This window comes from Nannospalax galili, unplaced genomic scaffold, assembly GCF_000622305.1.
Source record: "Nannospalax galili isolate Female #2095 unplaced genomic scaffold, S.galili_v1.0 scaffold648, whole genome shotgun sequence".
In the NCBI taxonomy this organism is placed as follows: domain Eukaryota; kingdom Metazoa; phylum Chordata; class Mammalia; order Rodentia; family Spalacidae; genus Nannospalax; species Nannospalax galili.
Window position 1 is genome coordinate 577,239 of NW_008360311.1, and position 26,864 is coordinate 604,102.

Consider the following 26,864-nt stretch of genomic DNA (forward strand, 5'->3'; position numbering starts at 1 on the left):
TCATCTTGAAGGGCTGCCCTTGTCCCAAGGGTACACTTGTCAGTGCCTGCCTCTTGGGGGAGTGCAATGTGAGTTTACAGGACAGAACCCTCATGGAATCCCCTCCTGCACCCTTTACTGAGCTTCTTTGCTCCAGATGTGAGCCTGAGTTGGCATGTGAATCCCTCACCCACTCAGGACCAGAGGCACAGCCTTACAAGACTTCTTTGTACAGTGATGGTGACCAGGGCTGAGGACAGGGGAAGGAAAGCCCACATGGAAACAATATTTCCATTTCCAAGGAAGCTGGCAGGATGCTCTGCCTGCTGTTCTCCTAGGTCAGGTTCCATAGACACTTCAAAGCTACCAGGAGGCAGAGAACAGTGCAGATGAATGGGCAGTCACCTGGTGGCTGTAATAAAGCAGAACTCCCAAAAGGACTCCTTTGATGACTCTGAATGTTGCTTTAGGATCCTCTGAAGAGCTCTACTGACAGAGTGTGAAATTCAAGGCACAGCAGCAGCCTGCTCTGATCCGTCCAGCTCCAGCCTTCTCCAGGGTCATGAAAAGATCAAACCTGCACCCAGAAACAGCTGCTTACCTTTCAGGTCCTGAGGGTTGTCAATGATGAAGTTTCCATTCCACACCACTGCAAAATCCACTGCTAAGTTGCTGATGTCCATCCCATCATATTGATACTGCAGGGAGAGGGGCACATGTCTCTCAAGGTGTCTGTCTCAGGGAGCCAGGGTTCAGAGCAACCAAAGGAACCCAATGACACCTTGTTCCTCACTTCTAGTTGCTAAGGCCACCAGGAGTCAGCCCAAACCTCTGGTATGGTCTTCAGTGCTCTCTGTAATTTGAAAAGGCTTATGCTTCCATTCTTTTCTACTGCTGAATCCACCAGCTCTAAGATACTTGTTGAAGCCCCTCTCTGTGTCTTATTTGATTTTCTATTTCATAAGGAATGCTGCTCTCTCCCCACAATCCCATCCTTTCAGTTGATCCTTGTCCTTCTACTTCAGCTCTCATCCATTTTCCCTGTGTCCCCTATGATATTCCTGACAGTCTTCTCCAGCCTCAGATCCCTAGCATAGGCACTGTCTGTCTTCAGCCTGGCACTTCCCAGGAACTGTTGTGAATTCTTTCATAGGTGTATCTACTCTCTCTTATAGTCTGTGTATTTGGGGAATCAAAGTCAATGCCCTTGCGACTCTCTCACACCTAGAACTTGGAACAGTGCATGTGGCAACAGTTGTGGAGAGATTGGCAAGGCCCTGGGGTGATACCTAATTCCTCTCTCCTCCCCCCCATGTGTGTATGTTTGGTGAGTTCTTCTGTGTTGGTGTAGATGTATGTGCATTTGTGTGTGTGTGCATGTGAGTGTGTGTGTGGAAACCAGAGGTTGATATCAGGTGTTTTCCTTGATCACTATCTTTATTTTATAAGACAAAGTTGGAGCCCATCGATTTGGCTAGACTGGTTGGCCAATGCACTCCAAGGATCTGCCCATCATTTTCCTCCCCAGCACTAGGATAACAGATGTCACTGTGCCCGGCATTTTTATGTGAGGACCAGGAAATTAAACTCAGGTCCTCATGCTTATGGGGCAGGCACTCTCTAGTCTGTCCTCTCCTTCTGTAAATGGATCTTAATTGGATCAGTGTCCACTAGGGAGAAGCCCACAGCTTCCTTTATGCCTCACTGCCAACCAGGAAAGGCCTCCAGCTGGGGCCTGAGCCTCCTGTTCTGCTGACCTCATGGAGGAATTTCAAGCCCTCCTTATCCTTCTGGGTGGCTTAGCACTCACTGCACTGGATGAAGTACTCTGGGCAGTTCCTCTGGGTGGCTGCCCATCTTGAGTCACTGGCCACTTAGCTCTGGAGGGTATGTCGTCAGCTGCGGCTTCTGGCCCACTCTTCCCCACCTCCTTCCTTTGTTGTCCAGTTTCCTCAGTCTGCCTTCCCCGTGTACTTGGGGGTTGTCCACCAATTACAAATTCTATCAAGCGCCTGTGACCCCAGAATCTGACAGCTCCCTGATAAGAGGCCCAGATTCTCTTTATCACTCACAGGCGAATTAGCTTCCCTCAACACCTTTGTCTGTCCCCCATCTCTGAGCTGACCCTCCACAGTCAGAGACAGGAGTTGGCAGAGGAAAAGGTCTTCTCTGGGTAGAATTATAATTAAACACCTCGAGCTTTCTGTCCGCCATTCTAGGCAGGTTTAACCCTTGTGGCTCCTGAAATACTCAGCTTCATGCTCCCCTCATCCTTTACCTCCTAGCACTCTTCCTCCCAGCGATGCCCCTCTGATGTTCTCACACACTGCATGGGGACATGGTGTTGGGTGGGGCTGATTCCCTGTGGCAGAAATTTCCCCAGTGGCAAAAAGGTGTTCTTTAACTTCAGAAAGGACCCCAAATCTCAACTTCTATCATCAGGGTTCTCATGAGGGCTCTCCCGACACCACAGCACAGGGTGCCTGTAGTTCCTCTGTCCCTGGGGATGTGGGTGCTTCCTGTGACCCTAGAGGGCATGCATGAGAGATACTTACTGAGCTGTTCTGGCATTGCACACTAGAGCTGTTGAAGCGTAGGGCGGGGACCCGGTGAACAGCCCCCTGGATGCTGAGCACGCACTCGTAGCCTCTCTGGCCAGACTGGGGCTGGGGCAGGTTTCGGGCCTTAAGGGTGATTGGTTTTACCTCCCCGACTGGGATCAGAATCTCCTCTGTGGGCACCAACTGGGGACAGTCCTGGTAAGTAAGCAGAGATCTCCATCAGTCCTTCACTTACAGCTTCCTACTCACCTGAGTCAGAGCAGGGGCAGGATCCTTCCTGTTCCCCAGTGGGCCACCCATGAGAAGGGCTACACCTCATTCAAGGGGTATGTTGAGTCGGTGTGAGAATGAAATCGCTCTTACTTGCTGGGCTTTGATATTGCCAACACTATCCTACAAGTATTCCTGGATCTAGAGTGTGTATTACAATTTTGGGAATTTTCAAGCACCAGTATGGCAAGCTGTGGATTTTATCTCTGGACACTGGATGAAACGGCCTCCATGGGTTCATGTCTCTACCTCTTGCTTCATCTGATTCCCCAGCCTCTTAGTCCTTCCCACTGTCCAATGCCGGAGGCAGTCATTATCTGCAGCCTTGGCCTACCAGTTCTAGCTGAGCCAGGGTTTCCAGGAGGGGACACCCCCCATGCTCTAAATTCTTAGTCTGGCCTTTTATCGCATTTCATTATTAGGCCCTGCATGGATGCCATGTTGCTTTGGAAAACAAAACCCAAACAGGGAAGTGGGGTAGGGAGGGGCTGTGAGAAGGATGTAAGAGGGAGAGCTAGATCAGTTTTCCTCAGTTCTGTGTCTGAAGGCAGAGGCAACACTATACTGATTGCTGTCTCCTCCTCCCCTCTCTCCTGCAGGGAAGATCTGAGCCTTGTGGCCCCAGTGATGGGGATGTGGAAACATCTCCACATAGGATCATCTCCAGGGATGAGTTAGGGGAGTTCTTGTAGGAGGCTCTGTTCTCCTCTGGACACTAGTTCCTAGAGGGAGGGACTTTGGGAATGCATGGAGGCTCACATGGCTACAAGGTCTGCAAAGGATCCTGATGGCATTTACTGTCCGAGTACTAAAACTTCTGGACGCCCTGCAAGGTATAGATAGTCTCCAAGGTCATCTCTGTTAGAAGTCTTGGGTATCACAGGCTGTGTTGAGCAATAGCCCATCTTGGTCTGACTTTTGCTTACCTCTGAACCCTTTGATTTTTCTGCATCATCGTATAGCCATACTGAACACATGGTTAGTTCGGGGGTACTAGCACTCGTACTGGCTCCTCTGCTGGGCCTTTGAACATGCTCTTCTCCCTATCAAAGACCAACTCCTACCTATCTCTGCCATCTTCTACCTCTGCCCTACTGTACCATATTCAGATAACTGATCTTTTCTGTTACCCAGCCTTCAAACTTGGCTTTGGAAGGCTTCCCTGACCCTTTCCTGCACTGGCTTCAGGGAGGACTGTGAATATTTGACCACAACTGCACTAAATCCAGGGAGTCACAATTTCTGTGGATTAATTTCTCTTGCTGGGCTGTGGGCTTCTTAAGGCCTAGGAGGTACCCTTCCATCCCACATCTCCAGTCTTCATCTTATGTCAGATGTGTAGTGGATTCTTAGCCACTGTTTGGAGGAGGGTGAATGTAAAGTGAAAATAAAGAACACAGCAAAAGGATCTTAAAGTTTCCTTTTAGCTCAAACTTTGGAGGCTGGTAAGAGATAAGGGAGACTTGAGAAGAAGTTTGATTCCCAAGGGGGGCTAAGAGTGGCCACAGTTTTTCATCTCTTTGATAACCGAGGGCACAGCCTTAATATTGAGGAGAGTGAAGATTTGCACAGAGCTGGGTTCAGGGGAATTTCCCATAGAGACCTCTCTGGGATGGCTGGGAAGACCTCCAGGGTAACCTGGGTTATCCCTGCCTGTGAGCTAACTGCATAGGAGGACTTGGGCCAGTGGTACCTCTGTGGGGGACAGGATCATAACAGGAGGATTCAGGCCAGCGCACCGAGGGACAGAATCATAATGAGTCCCAGAACAGATGGGTCCTGTTGAGGAGTGGTTGCTCAAGTTGCCTACTCAGACCTGCTCTCCAAGGCACTTTGACTTTCATCCCCTGCAGGCACTCTTGACAGTCTTTCACATATTTATAACCAGAAAAAAAAAAAATACAACTTTAGAAAACCCAGGGATACCATAGAAAAAGAGAAGCACATCCAGTTAGCAGCTGAGAAAAAAATCAACCTCAAAATATAGGTTAGAATTTTAATTTATGAATTTCCTGAAATAAGGCTGATGTATAATGGTATGTGCGCTTGGAGAGAGAGAGAGAAAAAAGAAAGGAAGGAGGAGGAGTGGGGGAATGTTCTTGTCCTAAGAACATTAATAACCATAAATGTTTTGTTTTTGTAGAATGTTAAGATTCTCATAACAGTCTTAAAACACTGACCACCCCTGACGACCTTGCAGACCTCCCTATGACTTTAGGTCATCCCATCTCCTCTGTCTCCCCCCTCACTGGAGCCTCCTCAGCACGCACCTCAATTTAGGTGAAGGTGAACAGATGTTCTGTTTGGGAACACCTGAGGCCTGGGGAAGAATCAAGACTACCACAGGGGACATGATCTGGCACAGAGCCCTGTGAGTCTTGGGGTCTCACTGCCCACTCAATTTACTTGTCCTTTGACTGATTCTGAGATGGGGACCTTGCTAGTCCTCGAAATAACTTCTCCATGAAGAAATGGCATTATCCTCACCCACTGGACTTCAAAGAGAGTGAAAGCAGCCAGCATCCTGGGAAGCTAATCGGATTTATTTGGTTCTATCTTTCCCGTGGGATGGATGTAAAGAAGATATTTATGTATCTGTACCTCTCTAGGCCTGGTTCAGCCATGAAAGGAGATGAGCTTTCAATGCTTATATTTGTACATACTCATGCACACTGCCCATTAATACTGTGCTGCAGCCTGATCCTGCCCAAGGAGGCAGAGGTTTGGGTGACCCATCAGAGAGCTGAAGGGCTGTGTGTGTGTGTGTGTGTGTGCGTGCGCGCGCGTGCACATGTGCGCCCGCTGCAGGGATTAGGGAAGGTACAGCTCAGCACCTTAAAAGGACTTGAGAGATGGTTTGACTGAAATTCAGTTTCCTCATGCACAAAATGGTGTCAGTAACACCCGACAACTAGATTACATGAAAGAGGGTTATGTAGAGATTGTGCAGGAACAGGCTGGGTTAACAACTGTTAATACGATTACTGAGCACTCTCTCTCTCTCTCTCTCTCTCTCTCTCTCTCTCTCTCTCTCTCTGTGTGTGTGTGTGTGTGTGTGCTGCAGAATCAGAAATGGGAGCCTATGCAAGGCCACTTTCACCTGAGTTCTGACATCTGCATTTGTTTGATCAACATAGGAAGTTAAACCACGGTTTTCATATGTAATAGAATCTGCTTTATAAGTAGTCAAGACTAAATGAAATTTATATAGAAATAAAGTGCTGCACACATAATAAATACTGAATAGATGTTATCTACTAATATTCCTATTTCAGGATTGCATGCACTGTGGTCCAGCTGTTCTCCTTTGTCAGTACTAAGCATGGAATTAGCCTAGCAGCTCTGAGAAGGATGTGGGCAGATGAACCTCGGAAAGTGGCCCCTCTGACTCATCTTCCCTGGGAAGTCTCTCCATCTGTGGAGATGGATTTGTGCTGGTCCAGCTGTACCTGAACCTTCATGACAACAGAAAGGGGCCAGATGGAAGTCATGTCTACAATTATAGCCAGGCTGGGAGACCAGCATGCTCACAGGTCCCGTTTTTTTGTAGAGAGCAAAATAGTTAGCTTTTTTTCTGGATGCTGAATTCTCCATAGCCTTGGGCAAAACCCCCAAGTTGTTGGCATCCTCATTACTACAAATGTCAATTATGAGTTATGTGAAACTACAGTGTGGTCTGGAGACTCAACGGAAATGCCATCTGTCGGTGGTCCTCAATCTTTAGCTTCATCTGGGATGGGACCCATGAATTTGAATTTCTCCAAGTTTGCAGGTGATGCTGATGGCACAGTTCTGGGAAGGTACATTGAGAGCAGCCATTATAGGTGAAAAACTACGCATGTGTGAGGATTTAACAGTGCCATGTTAATTGGTGGTGTTAATCAGTGATATATTGCTTCCTTCAAGTATACAGCCATGAAATTTTGATTCAAGTTGGAGGAGGGGCTTACTGGATGTGTAAAAGAGATATTCTAGAAACCCTCAATAGATAATGGAGGGATTTCTAGCCCCTAAAACAACCTTAACCAAGTTAGGCATGTGCAATTTTGTTATTCTTCAAACTTTGGGGTCTCTCAGAGCTAAAAAAGAGTCCAGTCTGGGAATCACTGGATAGGAAGGGAAGTATATAGTCAGCTCTGGCTGAAGCTTCAGCAGTATTTTAGGAAGTAGAGGAAGTGGCCCCAGCCACTAAGCAGGGAAACTGCCCTCTACCTCCTTTGCTGAGCAAAGTAGGCAGCTGAATGGAGTCTGGGTTTCCTTCACAGTCCCCATTCAGTCCAGTGCCCAGCCAGCGGCCAACTTACAGGAGCACAAGAGAGCAGCCACCCACACGGTCTGATGGGGAAATGGAGAGCAAAGAGATGGGGGTGGGGTATGTGTGGGGGGTGATGCTCTCCAACCCAATGCATAGACACCAATGACTGAAAGTTAGACTGGCAGGAGACAGAAGTCTCTAGGTTTGCCCCAGGCTCTTTTTGTGTTCCTTTAATCCTGAGTTTCAGGGAGGCAATGGCTTCTCTTCAGACAGCCCTCTGGAATGTTCGAATCTCTCATTTGTTGCCCAAGAGGAGCTATGCTTCACTGGTTTCTGCTTGAGGTGAAGGGGGCCAGGCCTGCTTCCAATTAGCCTTCTAGGGCTCAGCCCTCAGGCCTCCCCAGCACAGTTTATTTGTCTTCCTCTCTGTGACAATCTGCTTGCCCTTGCTCCAGCTGCAGGTCACCCTTAGGCTTGGCTCCGGGCTTCTGATCTGCCTGTCAGGGTAACCCCAGCAGAAAGAGAGTCACTCTTTGTCCTGATCTGCACCAGCCTCTCCTCCACCCAGGTTATTAAAGGACTCCAGAGTTGCAGTGGACAGAGTAAAGGTCAGTTTTTAAGACCAAGGATTACAATCTTCTGCCCCATCGTCACCTCAGACCAGCCCCTGTGGCTCACTTCCTAAAGCCATTCTTTTGTTGGCTCCCAGCCTGGGCTAACCCTGCACCACACCTTCAGCTTAGGCTCTTTTTCTGAGAAGACACTTTTTAAACTGTGGAATCTCAGGCCTGAAATTAATTCCCAGTGTCCATGAAGAGGCAGCTGTGGACAGGTCTGCCTTAAATACTAGTTATGGGACTATCTCTTCCTTTCAATATACAGTATTTTTTTTTTTTTTTGGTCTTTTTGAGACAGGGTCTCCCTGTAGCCCCAGCTGTCCTGGAACTCACTATGTAGACCAGGCTGGCCTTGAACTCACAGAGCTCTGCCTGCCTTTGCCTCCCGAGTGCTGGGATTAAAGGCGTGCACCACCATGCCTGGCTCAATATACAGTATTTTTGCTCTGCTTACTATTTATCATTTCTGAAAGGGTAAGCTGTTCAATGGCAGGTGTATCTGGTTCAGCAAGTTTTCAAGGTCTATTTTCTTATGCTTAGCCATAGATGTAACCACCACAATTGTCAATGCTGAGAGACCCAAGAAACTCCATTTTAAAATACCTTAGACAGGTCGCACAATTCCCATCACTTGGACTCAGGTGCAGAGGCCAGTGCTCATCACTGTTTTCTGTGTATGCATTCTACAAATGTTCACTGATAAAGGACTAGGATTTAAAGATAAGATGTGGTCATTGTCCTTAAGCTTGCAGCCCAGTACAGGAGAAAGATGTTATCTAGAAAGGCTATAGTGGTTTACTCTGCAGTCCCTCTTTTAGAAACTTTGTAGATTTTCTATTAAAGGGCAGAAGAGGAGAGAGAGGGAGAGAGGGGGGAGAGAGAGAGAGAGAGAGAGAGAGAGAGAGAGAGAGAGAGAGAATATGAATGAGAATGTACATGTGTGTTTGCATGAGTATACAAAGTCTCAATTGTCCAGTCCCCACTGGCCACACTTGGGCATGAAAAGCACTGGACACAGGAAAGGAATTCAATGAAGCAGACTTCATGGAGCTGAAGCATTTTAGGACCATGTGAGAAAATCAACATTGGTGAATAATTACTGAATGGAATGTTAACGTAAAGATGAGCAATGTGACATTTCACTGTTTCAATGACAAAGGTGGGCCTGGCTTTAGAGAAGGAACTTCCACTAGATAATAGGACTTTTGGCAATGCCTGGCACTTTTCATTAACTGGATTTCTTTCTCTCTAAGGCCACCCACTCAGTCATACAGCAGAGTCAAAGAATCATTGAATTTTAGAGTTGGGAGAAAAGTTGGCATGAAAAAATGGTTGAGAGTGAATGTTCTATTGAAGTAGAGTAAGCCTATAGCCAAGCAAAGGGCTAGGCTCAAAGAATAGATTTTGTTCACTATACTCTTCCAGACCATGGAGTCTGTTTGCTTAGATATGCTTCCTCTGAGTTTTTAATCACAACTTGCAGTCACCTTAAAGCTTGTGAATGCAGTCTTGGCAGTGGAGCAGATGTAGCCTCTGCCTGAGGCCATCTGTTGCCACTTTCTTGCGCTTCATAATATCACGGATTTCTCACATGCAGAAACCCTACAGGGTGACCAAGATGGGACAGGACAAGAGATGGTTAATCCAGGACAGACCATCTGCAATGGGGTGGGGGATGCTGCTCAGATTTTCTTGGAATATTTTATGATACAGAGAGCCTTCTTACCTCTGAAACATTGATCCGGCCTTCCTGGAAGGAGCAGGTGGTGGGGTCATGTGTGCAAAGGTTACGGTACTTGCACCAATGGCAGCGGAAAGCACTGTTGACACAGGACAGGCACCTGCAAGGGAGGGACAGTAAGAGGGCAGACCATTATCCTGGGCCTACGTCTTGGTCTCACTCTGGAGAGGGCAGAATAGTGAAGCATCTTCCAGCACTGAGAATTGTGGATTCTGCATCCAAGATGTTCACAGGGCAGAAAAGTAGAACTAAACCAGGATTGCAGTGGGAATGATCTAACCCACAAAGCAGTGGTGTGCTGGAGTTGGTTTATATTTTGAGGAATTTTTCAAGCTGGGATTTTTCAAGCTGGAATTCCATGACTAAAATGGCTATGGTAGGAGCATTTAAACCACAGTAATTGGCAAATATTACAAAATAGATGAACTGCTGGTAGTTAAACATTCACAGGTATACCACTGCTTATAAGACAGAGAAGCCAAAAGAGCACAGAGGCAGAAACTAGATCTGATTCCAGGCTTGCTTCCACTGCCAGCACTGAGGTCACCCTGAGCAAGTTACTCAGTCTCTTCATCTGTCTGTAATAAAAATTCCTGTCTGTTCGCAGGGCTGTTTGGTGTCAAAGGAGATAATGTATAGGGAATGGTTTGGGGGAAGAACAATGCTAAGAGCCATTATTATTTTGATCAGCTTAAATCACCTGTTATTTCAACCTCTTCAATAATATTTGCACATCAGCAGTTGGTTCTCAGCACCTGTGTTACTGACCTTGGGGAATTCACAGTATTGAATTACCATACTTTGCCCCATATCACTAGTGGCCCCAGGATGGAGCAATAGTCTATGTCTACAGCACACACATTTCTTATCACAGAGAGCGCTGCTTTCTCTCTGGTTTCACTTGGACCTCTGTGTGTGTAGACCATTGTAATGGAAGAGTGCTGTCCTTCCTCACCATCTTCTAGCCTTTCAGGACTGTACTGACAGGTACAGACAGAACAGGTCTGAAATCTGGCGCCACCTGGTGGGCTTCTGATTAAGTCTGGGTTGTGGGGGCTTGATCCAGGGGTCTCTTGCTAGTAGGACCCAGTGTGAGATGTGCTGGCCAGCACAGGCCTCACCTTCCCCAGGCCAGTTGTGTCTGCAGTTACTTAGTTTCTGAGCTTAAGTCAAAGCTATTTCATGCACTCCCTCACTGATGGGTTCTTTTATTTTTATTTTTTATTTTTGAGAATTTCATACATGAGTACTGTTTTTGCATTATTTCCCCTTGGAGTCCCATACCAACTCCTCCCATGCCCCCCCTCGATTTCTTGTTCTCTTCCTTGTTACATAAACATATGTGCATGTATAAATATACATACATATAAAATGCACTGAGTGGTCGTGTGTAAAGTGTTTAGGGATGCCCACTTGGAATTAGAGAACCTCTCAAGGAACTAGTCCTGGAGAAAAATTATTCTCCCTCAGCATCCATGATTGTTTAGTAGCTCTTTATCTTAACGTGAGGCCCCACGACTCACTGATGGGTTCTTGATAATCTTTTCTTAAAATTAAACTCATTTTTATTTTATATGTTTGAGTGGTTTGCTTGCATGTATGTAAGTACACCATGTATGTGCAATGCTGGTGGAAGCCAGAAGAGGGTGTCAGATCCCTCTGGAACTGGAGTTTAGATGCTCCTCAGCTGCCATGTGGGTGCTGGAACCAAATCTGGGTCCTCTGTAAGAGCAGCCAGTGCTCTTAACAATTAAGCCATCTCTTCAGTCCCTTTTGATAATATCTTGTGATTCAACAATTAATGAAAACAGACCATGACAGAAGGACAGTGGTATTGGTTGGAACGCTAAACCTAGCTCATCCATTTGCCAATTTTGTCATTGTCATTGTAGCACTTATTATCTGCGTGCCCCAGTTTATCATATTAAAAAGATGACATCAAACTAGATTCTGAGGCTTTTAACAGAATTCCAAGAATAGGAAAGGGTAAGAAATACAATGGAATCTCAGCTGTCAAGAAGACTTGTTTTTCTCTGCTAAAACTTGTTGCCTGTGACAGCATCTTTGTTGCCATAGAGACACAACTCAGTGACATCACACTGGATTGCCATGGAGATGCAGGTACTCTCACAGATAACAGGTGCTGTCATCACTGCATTACATTATGAAGGTTGACAAGTCCTCTCTTCAAGAAGCCTACACTTCCCAAGCACAGTTGGAATGCAGTGGGTAAAGGAGACTTTTGTCTAGTTCAGCCTCAGTCTCTGTACCCTGCCCTGGTTGCCTCTGGCCATTTCTACTTCCTGTTCCATCTTTCTCAGCATATCTATTGAGCTTTCTGAATAGACTCTGATATATCTGCTTCCCTTACTACTGTGGAGATATTAGAACTCCAGAAGATTATTGTGATCATGAAAATCAAAGATAGAGAAGGGGAAAGGATAGGTGCTTACATACTTGACTATTTGAATGCCTAGATTCCTTGGATTTACCAGCAGATGATCTAGTCCCCACTTTAACTGTGGAGCCTATCATGCCTATAGCTTTAGTTTCTGAGCTTAGGTTGGTCAATGTTATTTCATGTGCTCCCTAATTGATGGGGTCTTGATACTCTCTTATAATCTGGCAAGCAATTGATAAAAACAGACCAATGACCGAACAAACTCCAAGTTCCCATTATGTAAGTCTCAGGTAGCTGCTGTCCCAGGCACTGGGAATTGTCTCAGTTACAGCTCTCTGTGGCACACAGCTGCAACTGACCTCCCCCTTACTGAATTCAGTCCTACAGCCCTCATGCAGCCTTATTATAAAGACCCACGTTTCCCTCGCTATTCTTAGTGTGAATAGTGTGTAAATGCTCAGATTCTGTGCCCTGTTTCTCGTCTAGAGAGGACCAAAAGAAATGAGGACGGTCTCTGTCCTCCACTTTGACCTTGAATTTTGCCTGAGCACCACTCCCAGCCCCCTGTGCTCAAAATTGGGGTGGCTCCCTCCTGGCCTGGTATACCCTGGAGGGTATTTGTTGCTGGCTTTCAGTGGTTACAGGTGGTCCCTGATAAAGCTGCCTTGGAGGCTGGTGGTGTGAATTGTTTTGTTTTCCTTTGTCTTTCAGAACTTGAGTTCTGTTTCACACTAAAGCCTCTTATGCCTCTTCCAGCCCAGACCCTTTCACTGGGTGCAGAGAGAGTCTGCTGCCCTCATGTCTGAATTCCTTTGTGTTCGCAACTGACTCCCTAATGTGGGAGCCCTGTCCCAATTCTACTCCCTGTCAGTCTCCACCTTCCAAACCATAGGCAGTTGTCTAAAATGGAAACCTTTTCTTATAGCTCCTGGGTCATGACCCTCTTTGCCATCTTGGCTTCAGAGTTGAAAAAAGGGTATGCTGGGGAGGGGCCAATCTACTCCCTGTCAGTCTCCACCTTCCAAACCATAGGCAGTTGTCTAAAATGGAAACCTTTTCTTATAGCTCCTGGGTCATGACCCTCTTTTTGCCATCTTGGCTTCAGAGTTGAAAAAAGGGTATGCTGGGGAGGGGCCAAAGGAGATTAAGCAGGATTAGGGACTGTGCTAAATGCTATTCAAATGTACACACGCCAGGTGTCTTTGAGAGAGACTTCAAGGTGACTACCACATGTCTTGCCCACAGGAACTTAAGACAGGAGGAGGAAGTAGAACCCCATGCCCACAACCAGACCCAGGTAAGGCTCCTTCTGAGGTATGCTTACAGTTGGTGGGCACTGCAGTTGTAGAACTTGAACTCTGTGCTGACAAAGATCTTTCCTGTCTCCTTGGACCTCAGCTGCAGCTCTAGGCCAAACCAGTCTGCAAAGAAAGGAGAGTGAGAACCTGATACCCGGAGGAGAAAGGCATATTGTAAAGCCACCATGCAGATGGTTGGGAGAGTCTGCCTGAACCTGCTCTTCCCTCAGAGCATCCCTTTGGTGGGTACTAGCCTGCCCTTCAGTAACAGGCCCGCTGGAGTTTCTTTGGCTTGGCTAGGCATGCTCAGCTACTGAAAGAATTTCAGAATATTAGATCAGAACTCCTCAAGCCCAGTTCTGTGAAGAGAGCCTAATAAACCTATTGATGGAATCCTGTCCATGCCTGAAGGGACAGGCAGTGGGCAAACTGCATGTTGTACAATTTCCACTCAGTAGGAGCAAGAATTTTCCTTCTTGAATCTCACTTTGACACAGCAGAGTGCTTTCAACTCCACAACTTACATAAGCCAATATTAGGGACTGGTATGTAAAGACTGGTCAGGTAGCTTCATGCTTGTATTGTGGCTCCCATACCCACCACACTACACACAGCCCTTACCTTGGTCCAGAGGGATGACAGGGACATCCTTGGGTCCAGGTGAGATGCAGATGACTTGGCTCCCAGATACCTGCCCCTCCACCTCTGTCAAGTTCCCAAAGGCACAGGCGATACCCTCTGAGAGGTTGGGGGCATCACTCACAACCAGGCTGAGCTGTGGGAGAAGCAAGAGCTCAGGAAACCCAGGCCCCAGGCCAGGTTCCCTGCCAGGACCTAGTCCTCAGCGATCTCCTTGGCCTCATCTATAAGGGAAGGGCATTGGTTTAGGTAATCCTCCAGGTCTGCCAGTGAACAGTTAGAATAATAAATGGCTCTGTGGTGTGTGGTGTCAATGGTCTGTAAGATTATTATTGTTAATTCTTTAATCTTTTCCAGCATCAGAAAACACTTGTTGTACAAGGAACTAGGGGGACAGGTAACCAACATCCACCCCAGACTGCTCAATATTGATATGACATGGAAATTAATTGCAAAGCACCATAAAAGCCTGCAGGGGGCGTCATGAGCTGAGGTCTTCATCACAGGCCTCAGCCTGGGTTCCTGGGAGCATGAGCTTTTCCAAGATGGAGGCTAGCCAGGAGCCAGGCTGGTGGGAGATGGTAACTCCTTGCCCTAGCTGCCACTTACCGGTTCACTCTGGAGTAGTAGGATCCTTAGAGTTTTGCTCCCCTGTTTACTTTAGGCTCTCTGCTTTCCAGCAGTGCCCTAGGGTGGGGAAGGAGGTTCACAAGGGCTCAGGGTATCAGAGAAAGGGTCACAGATAGCCAGATAGTGTCTATTACCTAAGGTCTCTAGTCTAGGTGAAAAATGAGACTTTCAAAAAAAATTTGTTAACTGAGAAAATATCTAATGACCAATGTTTCTCTGAATTCAGGGCACTTCTCAATGAGTCTGTCCTCAGTAGGTACACCCAAACCCTGCTTGTTCTCTTAGTTTCACTGGAGCCACCAAAATTGCCTGGTAAGGATGAATGAATTGAAACTGTGGAAGTTTCTTTAACTAATTAACATTTGTGAATGATCATAAAACCCTCACAATGAAATAACAGGGCCCGAGGACATGGAATGTTTTGGGTTGTACCTTGACAGGTAACTAAGGGCTATTTTATTATGGTTAATATTCTCTTTAAGCACACACTTTGAACAAGTCTCAGTCTCTCTTTAATGCCACTCTCTGTCTTTTTGTCCCCCTCCCCCCAAACACAATGGCAATCTGAGATTTTTTTGAGCAAATAACAAACAGAAGACTGTAATCACAGCATACTCTAAGAATACACTGCTTGGTATTGTATCATGTCACAGGCATTTGTGGCTAAATGCAAATTTAGATTATAAAACAGATCAGTGGGCAATAAATTCACAGAAGTGTAGTGAGTGACTGTATCCTTTACAATAGGCATCACCATGGGTTTTCTAGTCTCCCTGGAGCACTGAAAGTCTGATCTACATATAGACATGCATTAAAAGGGTGTTCTCTGTGCTCCCACCCTCCTTTCTGCATACTTACCAGCCTGCTATGCTCTGACACAGAGATGCTGCTGGGGTGCACCTCAAGGCTCATACACTGGCTGATGCTGGCAGCGAATCGATTTGCTTCCCAGGCCCGCTGGCACTTGTCTCTGCGGGAGCACCTGCATGGGCCCAGATTCACAAGTAGTCAGGGTTCCACTGTCTCTTGGTAAGAGAGGTTTTCTGCCCCATAGCCTGTTGTCTTGGGGTGACTTTTACTGTACTCCCAGGTGATCAGTCTCACAGGAAGCTAAGGATATATAGAGGAAGGGGAAAGATTCCCAACCTAGATACAGGTTGGGTATAAAGAACACCATGCCAGTACTGTGGGATGCTCAGCTGAGTAAGTCTTGGAGATTTGCAAAGGACAGTAAACATGAACTCTGCAGCCAGAGTGCTGGGCTTTAACACTAGGCCTGTGACCTGCTAACTGGGCCCCACTGGGTAAGTTACTGTCTTTCTCTTCTCTGTTTTCCCAACCATAGAATGGTGATGATGACAATACCCTATCTTCGTCAGGCTGCTGTAAGAGTAAAGTGAGTTAGTGTTTAGAATGCAGCCTGGCACTTAGTGGATGTGTGCCAGTGTTAGCACTTGTGATACTGATATTAATAATGCTGATTAATAACATTATCATTCTCCCCTCAAAGATGTTAGCAAGTAGGAGAGGGTCTTAAGTGTGAGACAGGATGCATGTGATCTTTGGGTGGATTAATGGCTCTTTAAGGCAGAGGCCATGTTTTATTCATTGAGCTATTCTACCTGTCACATGGTATATTTTAAATAAATGTTTGTGTCATGAAATAATGCCTTGAGTCAGAGAGACAGACAAGGAGTGTGTCCAGGATGGCCTCTGGCAGAAAGCCTGTACAGCCCTTTCTCCTGACATCTTTATCTCTGGCTCCAGGCTCTTTGGGCCATGGTGGCAGGTGGGCACAGTGATGCTCAGACTTAGGAGCTGGGTGCAGCCACCTGCTGCATACTATGGGAACAGGCTCAGGGCTGGTACAGTTCCAAAGTAAATAGTCATCAAACAGGGCACTACAGCATTTCACAATCAAGCAGTGATTCCTACCCTGACTCCTCCAAGCTCCTCCCCTCTTCCTTTCCAGGCACATAATGGATCTAAATATGAGCACTGTCAAAGGAAAGAATTATTGAGGTTTAAGTGAATCCTTAAGATAACTCTAAAGTGAGCTCTTGACTAGAGCCTTTATCTCATTGACTCACTGAAATGGCTCTTTTTTATCATACTATTTATGGCAACAGCCCTAACAGAGATAAATAGCTTGGGAGACAATAACACACTTGGAGGAACAAGGCATACAGAAGAGACAGGAGGGTTTCAAGTCTCCCGGGACCAGAGGCTTTTAACCATCAGCTCTCTGCCTCCATAGAAGAGGCTGACTTTTAGACCTGGGATGAAAATGGCTGGGTCCTCATTGCTCTTCTAGCTGGGCAGATGGGAGGGTGAGCGGGAAGACAGTTCAGGAGGGTCTGCCAAAGATAAGAATGCCAGATGAGGAGAAATGTGAGTATGAACAGTGCAGCTTCTGTTCCCCATGAGTGTTTGGCAAGTGGACTGGGTGGGAGAGGTATGCCTGGGTAGGTGGGGAAGATTTGCTAAGGACAAATGAGTTCAGTGGGCAGAGGAACTTTGGGTTATCTCTGTTGGAGCTCAGGCATTCTAGAAGCCACAGCTGATTCAGATCAGTGGGAAGATACGGCGGTTTAGGGTCCCTGAGAGATGGAGGCATCACTGATCCAGCCATAGGTGCTGATACAAGTTAAAAAGAGCAGTGCCCTTGCTGGTGAGTAAATGGTAACCTGGATCTATGATTCAGTATTCTGCATGTGATATTTGTCACAGGCACTATAATCTAGAAGGCAGGGTAAGGGTAGGGAGGACCCAGAGGTAGGTGGCATTGCAGGAAGTGGCCATTGCAGAGTGAGAGGGTTAAAACTGGAACCTTTCCCCACAGGGCTGGGGGTGGGTTGTTATATTCTTAGAGTTTCTTCTTAGAGTCTGCACACTGTTGGGTCAGCCTCACTGAAGGTAGGTAAATCTACCTGCTTTTCCATTCCTGGACACAGTGAGTGGCCCCAGCATCTTGACTAGCTGTTTGACCTACATGGAAACTTACTATCCTGGTTTTCCAAAGGGCATTTTGGTGAAACTTTTTGAGAACTCTCTTACCTCTAAAACCTAAGCAGGGAACCCAGTGTTGGTGGGCTCAAATCCAGTCCAGATTTTTGCATCTGCAAAGCCCAACCTCTTTCCCTCCCTTCCTCCCTCCCTCCAGAGCCCTTCCAACACCTGCTGCAGAGGCTGGAAGCCAAGAGCTATTGTGCAGGACCCTGAACTCTGGCCCTCTGCCTCCGCCTCTACCCGAAGCCGGGCACATTTCGTGGAGACGCTGTACTGGTTGGCATGGAGCCACAGAATTTCCAACCCTATTGGGCAACAGAATCCCTGGCCAGCTCCCGCTTTCAGGGTTTCACCCTTTTCTCTTCCTCTGTGGCTTCACGAATTAGGAAGTTTAAGTGTAATTTTGCATTTCTATTGAGCTGTTGTTCTATGGTAGGGATGTATCTGAATAGGGATATGAGGCCAGTTGGATGCAATGCAGACTTCTTGGAATCATGAAATAACGAGGCCAGAAGGGTCCTCCCTAGGGTACAGAGTCCGTAATAATTATTTTGATTTGTGTAACCTCTTCTGGGCTTCTTTATTTCCAAAGTACTTATTATTTCATTTAGCCTTCACAATTCACCTGTGAAACAGGCATTTTCCAAGTTAAGCAATGGAGAGATGGCAGTCTGGAGCTGCCAGGTGACCCACCCAGGGTCACCCAGCAGCTAGCCAGATAGCCAGAGTGCAATTCCTAGTTCTGGTGCTCTACCATCTGGTCTAAAAGCCTTTGCCTGGCTTCAGTGTCCAATCACACCCAAGAGGCTTTTGGAAAATTTAGGGATTCTACAGCTGCCCTGTGATTTCTCTCAGTGACAGAAGAACAAAGTCATGTCATGTCACTTCAAAGTGCCTGTGAAGGAAAGACTGGCAAAGGACTGTGCATAGGAAGCAGACCTCTACCATTTCCTGCGCTCCACATTGCATCTCATTTACAATCACTACTGCTCAAAAGAGGGAAATTCCTCAGCTGTCCTGTCCATCTTACCAGGAAGTCCCCGTTCTTGTGCATGCCAGGCTGGCTTCTGGGACATTCCAACTTACATGTTGTGCAGGGCACACCAGCCACAGTGAGGGTCTCCCGAGCTTAGACACTCTCCACAAGTTGTGTACTGCTCACATGACTCAACAGGGACCCTGGTGACCTGGCAGAGAGAGGAAAGGGAACACAGGGAGGTCAGGTTGTAACAACATGAAGATGTGTTTTCAAAACACACCTACATCCATGCACTCTGCATTGTCATGCCCCCTAAGAAGCGACACTAGAGGCAAAACAGGGGCCTTGTTCCTACCTCATTGTTAAGGGCTAGTCCTAAACAAAAGACATATGAATGGCAGCTCAGGTCTCCTTTTGCCAAAATTGGAAGTGAATCTTCCAGTCTATTACTTCCTCTACCAGTGTCTAAGAGTTGGGTACATCCCAGCCACATGCTAAAAACAGTTAACTCTGCTGAAAGGCTATTGATGGCATAGACTCATCTCTGAAGAGCTTTCAGCTGGGCTTGGGCTGTGACATCCTGCCTGCGCAGCACACATGGGGAGGGGAGGAACTTTTCCCATCAAATAATATTCATAGCATGGCATTGGTGTTTTACAGCCAACCAAGTGTACCACCTGGATCCAATTATCCCATTCTCTGATGTCTGCATTCAGTTTCTCTAGTAAATCTCCCACCCTTTGAAGAGTCTGGCAGAATGGGAACCTCCACAGAGACGAGCTGCTTGTCTGATTCTGTCTTGCCTACTTAGTGGAAACTTGCAGATCAAGTTCCTGCATGAGGGACAACCCTTGAAACCACTCCTGCCCTTCTGGAAGGCTCTTCAGGGGCCTGAGTCGGGCCTATTTGGATACCACTTGTCCTCACCTGTCCAGAATGTATCACAATAGAGGTCAGGCAAGGGGCCAAAGGATGGAAGTTTTCTACTTGACGTGTCTTAGGTAGCCATTGCTGGTTGGAGCAGGAGGCTTCTGAGTTGCAGAAACATATGCTGGGCTGGCAATATGAACCCACTCGTTGGGCAGTAGAGGACTTCCACTTGCTGAAAGTTTCCCAGGTGAAAACATGATCTGTGGCCCAATGACATTGTACCCTGCCACTGGCAGAGGGGCAAAGATATGAGGGAGACATGCTCACAGCATCATTCCCAGAGGGTCAGTTAACTCAGCAAAGGATGTCATTGGACGTTAGCTCTGTGGAGGTTCTGGTGTTCAACAGAGAATTGGACAGCAAGTGGCACAGATTCAGGCCTAGCAGAGGCCTATAGTCAAGGGGAGTTGACAGCTACCAACCAAGAGTTCCTCTTTGTCAAGTTCAGTGTTGTAGCATGGGATTGGTGTGAGCACTAGCACCTTGGGAGTTTAGAGGAGGGGAACCCAGGCTAATCTGTCAGGAGGAAGGGGCCAAGAACTTAAGGGTGAAGGACAAGAATGAGTCTGCTGGGCATTTGGCTAATTTCTGGAATTCCAGCACTTGGAATTAGGGGTGGGAGCCAAGATAGGGGTATTATCCATAAGTTACAGCCTAGCTGGGCTTACATAGTGAATTTGAGGCCAGCCCAGAGAGTACAAACTAAGACCCCATCTCATAAAGAGGAAAGCAAAGGGAAGAACAGGAAAAGCTGGAAGATGAGGAGGAATGCGGAGGGCGAGGAGGAGGACGAGAAGTCCTTAGATACACAGACCTGAAAGACATTCCAAACTGAGGGATATCATGGGCAAAAGTAGTCACAGACCAGTTCAGTCTAATGTGAGTGTGAGTACAGGTTACACATCGGATGCAGCAGAGAGAGACAGTATGTCATTCTTTTCTCATTGTGTGCTCACTCACCCTAACATCACAACATACTCAGCCTTACGCATCAAACCTTCCTTCAACAGTAAAAATAAGCCATAGGGAAGGTAAGTGTAAAAGCTTGAAATCCAGTTTAAAAAGTGGACACTTAAAGTATAGTTGGGGAACAGTTGGTTTAAAACTCAAGAATTCTTTATATCTCAGGAATAATATACCTGAAGGTTTCAGTTGGCTCTTAGCCCTATATGACCTGTAGGGGAGGCAGATGTTATCATGGGCTACCCAAATAGATATATAGTGTCAGAATGGGAAAGACAGTCAGGGCTGTCTGATCTACAACAGAGCCTCTGTCTAAAGTATACGACCCATCATAGGGATGAGTGGCAGTCAGGGTGATGTTCATCCTGGACGCTATGAAATGACTTTGGCTCTGAGAGGAAGGCTGTGGTCCCTTCCAATTTGGACATTCAAGGACTCAATCTCTCATAGTTTGCTCAACCCCTCCCTGAGACCATGATTTATTTTTTAACTTTTTAATCTCTGTATGTGCACAGAAGGAGAGAGAGAGAGAGAGAGAGAGAGAGAGAGAGAGAGAGAGAGAGAGAGAGACCACATGCATAAGCCACAGTGCATATTTCGGGATTAGAAGAAAACCTCAGGTGTTAGTTCTTGTCTTTCACCTTGTTTTGAGGCAGGGTCTCTTGTTTGCTGATGTGCACACCAGGCTAGCTGGCCTGTGAGCTTCTGGGGCCTTACCTGTCTCCACCTTTTCTTGCTGAAGGAACACTGAGATCACAGATTCATGCTACCAAGCCCAACTTTACATGGATCCTGAGGATCTGAACTCAGGTCTTCATGCTTGCATAGCAAGTGCTTTGCCCCAGCTCGACTATGATTTCTGACCTGTACATTTGACAGTTGAAAGACTATCCAGATCTTATTACCAAAGAGCAATCCTTACTCTGACTGCAACACTTGCACAAAGCACCTTTCTAACAGGTGCCCCCTAGAGACATGGGTGCCAGGCCCAGGTCTGATGGCTCATAGTCTTTCAGGATATCTGGGACCCCAGTGCTCAATGGGCTTCTGATGGCCCCCTCCAGTCTACCCTTCGAGGCCTAGGAGCAGCAGTCCAACGATCACTCCCTTTCTTGGGTTTCGGGCTCCTTGTGAGTGATGTCTGCATCTGGCTGGAAATTAAAACAACTGTCTGCATTGCATTCGGCCCGTCTGTCAAAACACAGCCCGGCTCTCAGCAGCTGGGAAAGGGGGCCCTGAATGGGAGCAGTGTCTCCAGCAACAAAGCCCACTTTCACGCCAAGTGCCATGGAGATAGTGAAACCCTGTTCTTCTCCAAACATGAAACCAACAGCACAACTATTTTTCCTGTTTCCTGGGCCCTCCTGGTGGGATTTTTTTTTTTTTTTTAAAGCAGAGTAAAGTGAAACAGGAAACTTATAAGGAGGGAGGGCTTGAGAACTTGAATTATTCTCTATGATCTACTAGCTGGGCACAAATCAGAGGAATGAGTGTCATAGTGACTGAGAGGAGACCCATAAAGTCAGAAGCTCCCATGAGCCTTCTCTCGCTATATTCCTGTATTTCTAGTTTCATTCATCAGCCAGCACTGGTTGATCTGATGTTCCACATAGGGTAGTACTAGGCACTTCAGGAGAATTAAACACAGCATTAAAAGACAACTATCACCTCAAGTCACAAACAGACAAGCTGTCACAGGAGGAAATTGCTGTGTTCTAAGAGCAGCAGTAAAAAGGGGGAGGGAATTCAGAGAGAAGACTTTCGTGTCTATACTGTCTAATATGATCACCACTAGACCTGTGGCTCTTAAGTATTTGAGAGTGGCTAGTTCAATGTGAGGTATGCTATAGATACCCAACACACACCTATCCTGAAGATTTAAAGAAGAGAAAGCAAATATGACATTAATAATTTGACACTGACATGTTGAAAAGTTAAGATTTTGTATATATTATGTTAAGTGAAATCTTACTGTTTCAAATGTAGCTACAAAGGAAGTGGCAACTAAGCTTGCAGCTCCTATCCGTGTCCTACATTTATTTTCTGTCTCCTTGTGCTGCCAGGAAGGCCTTGTGTGAGCCTGGCATGGGTTGGGCCTTTTGAGATTTTAACAGATTCCAGGAGGATGGAACCATCATAGTCCAGGAAAGCAGACTCTCTCAGGGGCCTGTATGAGGACAAGGTGGAGAGGGTGTGAGTCAGAAAGGCAGACTAGGGTTCACTTCAAAAAGCTGGGGAAGCCCACAGAGCTGAGGCCATTGAAGTCTCTGAGCTCTTTAGCCTGTCATTCCCAGGCCAAAAGGATGTCTTCCATAAATAGGTGGCTCTAAGGCTCTCAAAGCATGGTCCTGGAACCACAACCACCGTCACTGTGAGCTTACTAGACAAGAGAGACCAGGTCCATTCAATTAAACATTGAAGCTTAGAAAACGGGTTTACCACCTCTCTAGTTGGTTTGTAGGTATGTTCAAGTTTGAGAGCCTCTGAGACAGATGACTTAAGCTCTTCAGATGTCTATATTCAAATGTTAGATCCTGGGCTCAGGGAAAAACCAGAACCAAACTATCTTTGGGCTATGGCAGGAATTAGAGTGACTTACAAAAGAACTTTGTGGACCTCTTTATGCCAGGGGGAAATAAGCTCTGCTCTTCCTTCCCTTCCCTTCCCTTCCCTTCCCTTCCTTTCCCTTCCCTTCCCTCCCCTCCCCTCCCCTTCCCTCTCTCTCTCTCTCTCTCTCCTCCATTCTTTTTTCTCTCTCTCTCTATGTCCTTTTCCCTCCCTTCCTTTCATTTTTAAGTTTGTTTTTTAAAAATTATTTTTGTTTTATGTGTATAAGTATATTGCCTGCATGTGTATAAGTGTACCTATGTCCTGCAATGCTACTGGAAGTCAGAAGAGGGTGTAGGATTCCCTGGAACTTGCATTACAGATGGTTGTTTGCTGCCATGTGGGTGCTAGGATCTGAACTGGGTCCTCTGTCAGTGCTCTTAACAGCTGAGTCATTTCTCTGGCCCCAAGTTTTAGTTTTTTTGAGACAAAGTTTTGCCACATAGTTCAGGCTTCCTTTGAAATCTTCCTCCTGAGCTGATCTTAAAGGGAGGCACTCTAGATAGGCTGACTAGATCCCAGTGGATGAACTTGCACTGAGGGACATCTGGGGGTATTAACTTTACATGATAGGCCTTAACACAAGTGACAGAATGTATGAATTGCAGTGAGGGGTGGGAGATGGGAGGGCGCCGAAGGGGAAAGGGGTATAAAGATTACTTTCTGTATGAAATACACAAAAATTCAATTAAAAAATTACACAGAAAAAAGAAATCTCCTTCTTCCTGCCTCTGCCATTGGAGCGTTGGTGCTATAAGCATGTGCTACCTCATCTGACTCGAGAAATTAGGTTCTTCTAATTCCAAGTCCCTGGAGTCTCCAAAGGACCAAGTTCAAATCTCACGAGTTGGGAGTGACAGTCTTGCACTTGCTGGGGCGAAGTAGAACACTAGTCTCAGGCCAAGGAGAGTGTCCAAGATATGCAGGGTGGGGCTTTGCCAGGGCTGATTCAGAATTTAATGGGACACTCCATGATGCTTTAATCAGTGTTTGGTTATTATCACTGAATTTTAATTATGCTGAGGCCCCTCCACTGAGTGCTGGGATCTGAGGGTAGCTGAGCTGGCTGAGAAACTCTGAGATCAATTGCATGGTAGGGCTAGCATGGGAGGGTGTCATCTCCTGCCCCCGCCTGCTTGTTGCCTCCTTGGGACCTAAGGGTCGCCTCTGACAGGTTCTACCTTCATACTCCACAATCTTTCCTGGTTGGGCTTATGTCTTGTTATTACACTTCTAATGAATATAACTGTCCTATTAAGTCATTTACTTAAGAAATACTCTTAATTACTGGTGACTCAGAGGAGCTCTTGGCTCCTCTGGCCTGGGAGGAGGGGAGCCTCCTAGTACCTTTCTGGACCTGTTTCAGCAGGGCTGGATCTGTGTGGGAAGAGCCAAGTAGGGTGTGCATGTGGGGTCCCTCCCCTTGACTCTTTCTACTCAGTACACTGGGCAGCCCACTGGGGCCCAGTACAAACAGGAACATCCTTGGATTATGACTGGCTATGGTGACAAGTCTCTGGGGGAAGGTCTTGGAATCTGCCTGCTTCCTGAGATTCCTGAAGCCTATGGCAGGTCTGTAGAGTTGGAACATTCTATGGCCCTGTGGCCCTGGTAGCTCTGAAATCTTCATTCCACGCAGAGACCCTAGATGATGCCTGTCCACAGAGAAACCATCCTTCTCCAGACCTAAGAACTCCCAGCATGGTAGAACAAGAGCCCTAAACTGAATGTGCTAAAGCACAGAGCACCAGTGTTACTCCCCTTCTGTTACCCTGTTACCTGGAAGGAGGTCCAAGGTTCAGACACCTGGAAGGGTCTTCCAGAGAAACACCCAAGTTGAAAGCAGAAACCCTCCAGGGCCTGACAGGGATCATGTCTTAGTCCCAGGGTCTCTGAGGTATTCAGTGAGCACTTTTGTTATGCTAACCTCTGTGGGGCCACACTGGAGTCCACAGTTCAGTGGGAACTGTGAGACTCATTCTAGTAGAGTAGATGCCATAATGGCAGTAAAACCAACACTCAGCAGAGGTTCAGAGGCCAGAGTACCAACCCATCACTCACTTCCGGGTTTGGCTTGAGTACAGTATTCAGAGTTTTTAGGAGTCCTTTGCCACCATGCAAAAGAGAGACAGAGTAGGGGAAGGGATAAGGGAAAGTTGCTCCCCATACACTGAGCATCTAACCCCTTGCTTCACTGGAATCTGCTTGGCCCCTACCAGATGGGACACCTGTCCCCACATGTGTGCCCTGCTTCTGACACAATGGAAGGAACACAGGCCTTCTTAGCGGCTGAGAGCCAGGTGGCAGGGTGGGAGGTTGAACAGACAGTCTGACTGGAGAACGCAGTTGGCCTCATCAACAGCCTCCTGGTCCCCAGGGCTAGGGGCAAAGCACCAAGCAGCTGAAACTGGTGGAACTGGCTCCCTGGCCTCTTTTCTTTGTATCTTTTGGTGACAATCCCTCCCTACAGCTCACCCCTTCGCTCCTTCAAATTTGTAGTATTTTAGCTGAGCCCATTTCCTCCTCTTTTTCCCAACCCAAACCTATTTTTAAGAAATGATCTGATACTCATTGGTATGCATGGTGAGGGCAGGCTATAGAGAGGCCCTACCTGGGCTGCTGTGTGGATTGACGAATACAAAGAGAGAGGCTGTGGTTTTTACAGTGTTGTCTAAGTTGATCCACGCAGCTCCTCAGAGAAGCTGTCATGTTTTGTTACATATTATGATCCACACTGGAACTAGCAGAAAATTAAGGTCCCAAGGGCTTTCTTCACTAGGTCTTACACTAAGTTACCTTTTATTCCTCTGTGACAAGCTATATGGACTTTTTTGGGGAAGATGAGTTCCAGGAGAGAAAGACTGGGCCAAATCTGAAGCAGACCCGGGGAGGTTGAAGGCAACCTGCAGTAGGCGTGGCTTCTGTGCACCCTGAAGCTGATGGGCTGGGTGAGTGGCTTACCTGAAGCCTTGTCAGCAAGACCTGGGCACAAACAGCATGGATTATGACCCAGGGGATTCTGCCTAGTAGCTAAAGGTTTTTGTCTTTCTTTAATACCTGATGGTGGTCAAGGGACTCAGGGAAGAAAAGGTAGCCTAGCCATCAGGAAGACCCAGCTAAGCGGGCAGCCCTGATTCTTTCAAGGCCACACTATGTCCTAGCTCTTGACCTGCCTTGTACTACAGTGCTCCTGGCCTAGGCAACTCACCATTGAAAACAATTTCTCCTGCATTAGGGCAAGAGATGACTGGATACTGGATACCCAAAGCAGGACAAGGATGGCATGAAGGTGTGGGGGTATCAGAGACATCATGTCTCGCCCTCGGATTTGCTCCTCAGAGCGGGGAGAAGGGTGCTGGAAACTCCTGCTGCTTTCTGGCAGGCTGCTGGATGACACTGCCTTGCTCTGAGCTTAGCAGTTGACCTAGGTTGTGGAATGAATTAAAGCAGCAGGAACAATATACCAATAGCTGCCACTGGCCTAGGAGCTATTGCATGTTAGGCACTTGACATGTACCAGCTCTTTTATCCCCTATGCTCACCTTGCAGAGACAGGCTCTTGGTCCTCTTTAACCTGTTAGATAACAGTCTCAGATTAAAGAAACTTGTCAGGGTCACATGTCTTGTAGGTAGCAGAAACTGAGCCTAGGTATGTCTACTTCTCACAGAGAGGCCAGGAACAGAGGGGAGAAATAAAGGAAGTTCTCTTCCAGGCTGCCCCAAGGCTGACTGCCAGCACATTCTTCCTCTTCCTGGACCAGCAATAGACACTGTAGTGATGTCCACCCACCAGGTTACTGCATGCCTCTGTGCTTATTTGTTCTCCAGCTTCCTAACAATGATTCAGTTGGTGAATCAAGTCAGACAGCACAAGATAGAGACCAGAAAGTGAAGGGGGAGACAGGCTGGGGAGAGAGACGGTTCCGTGCTGAGGTGTTTTCTAAGCTGACCAGAACCATTAGCAGGTTCCATGTCTTCTCTGTGA

General features: G+C 46.9%; 1 protein-coding gene across 7 annotated transcripts in view; it reads right to left on the reverse strand.

Moving 5' to 3' along the window:
- Nucleotides 1-26,864, reverse strand: part of Plxna2 (plexin A2) — a 214,433-nt gene that overhangs the window by 58,442 nt on the left and 129,127 nt on the right. For 5 of the 7 annotated variants that reach the window (XM_008824794.3, XM_029559479.1, XM_029559480.1 and 2 more), the window contains exons 5-11: nucleotides 18,487-18,587; nucleotides 15,250-15,373; nucleotides 13,744-13,897; nucleotides 13,149-13,245; nucleotides 9,409-9,523; nucleotides 2,535-2,735; nucleotides 581-677 (exon numbers count right to left, since the gene is read on the reverse strand). In XM_008824794.3, coding sequence (XP_008823016.1) covers nucleotides 581-677; nucleotides 2,535-2,735; nucleotides 9,409-9,523; nucleotides 13,149-13,245; nucleotides 13,744-13,897; nucleotides 15,250-15,373; nucleotides 18,487-18,587 — 889 coding nt within the window. Of the gene's footprint in view, nucleotides 1-580; nucleotides 678-2,534; nucleotides 2,736-7,469; nucleotides 7,563-9,236; nucleotides 9,285-9,408; nucleotides 9,524-13,148; nucleotides 13,246-13,743; nucleotides 13,898-15,249; nucleotides 15,374-18,486; nucleotides 18,588-26,864 lie in introns of those variants that run through there. The other 2 variants (XM_029559482.1, XM_029559483.1) reach the window with 2 other exon arrangements.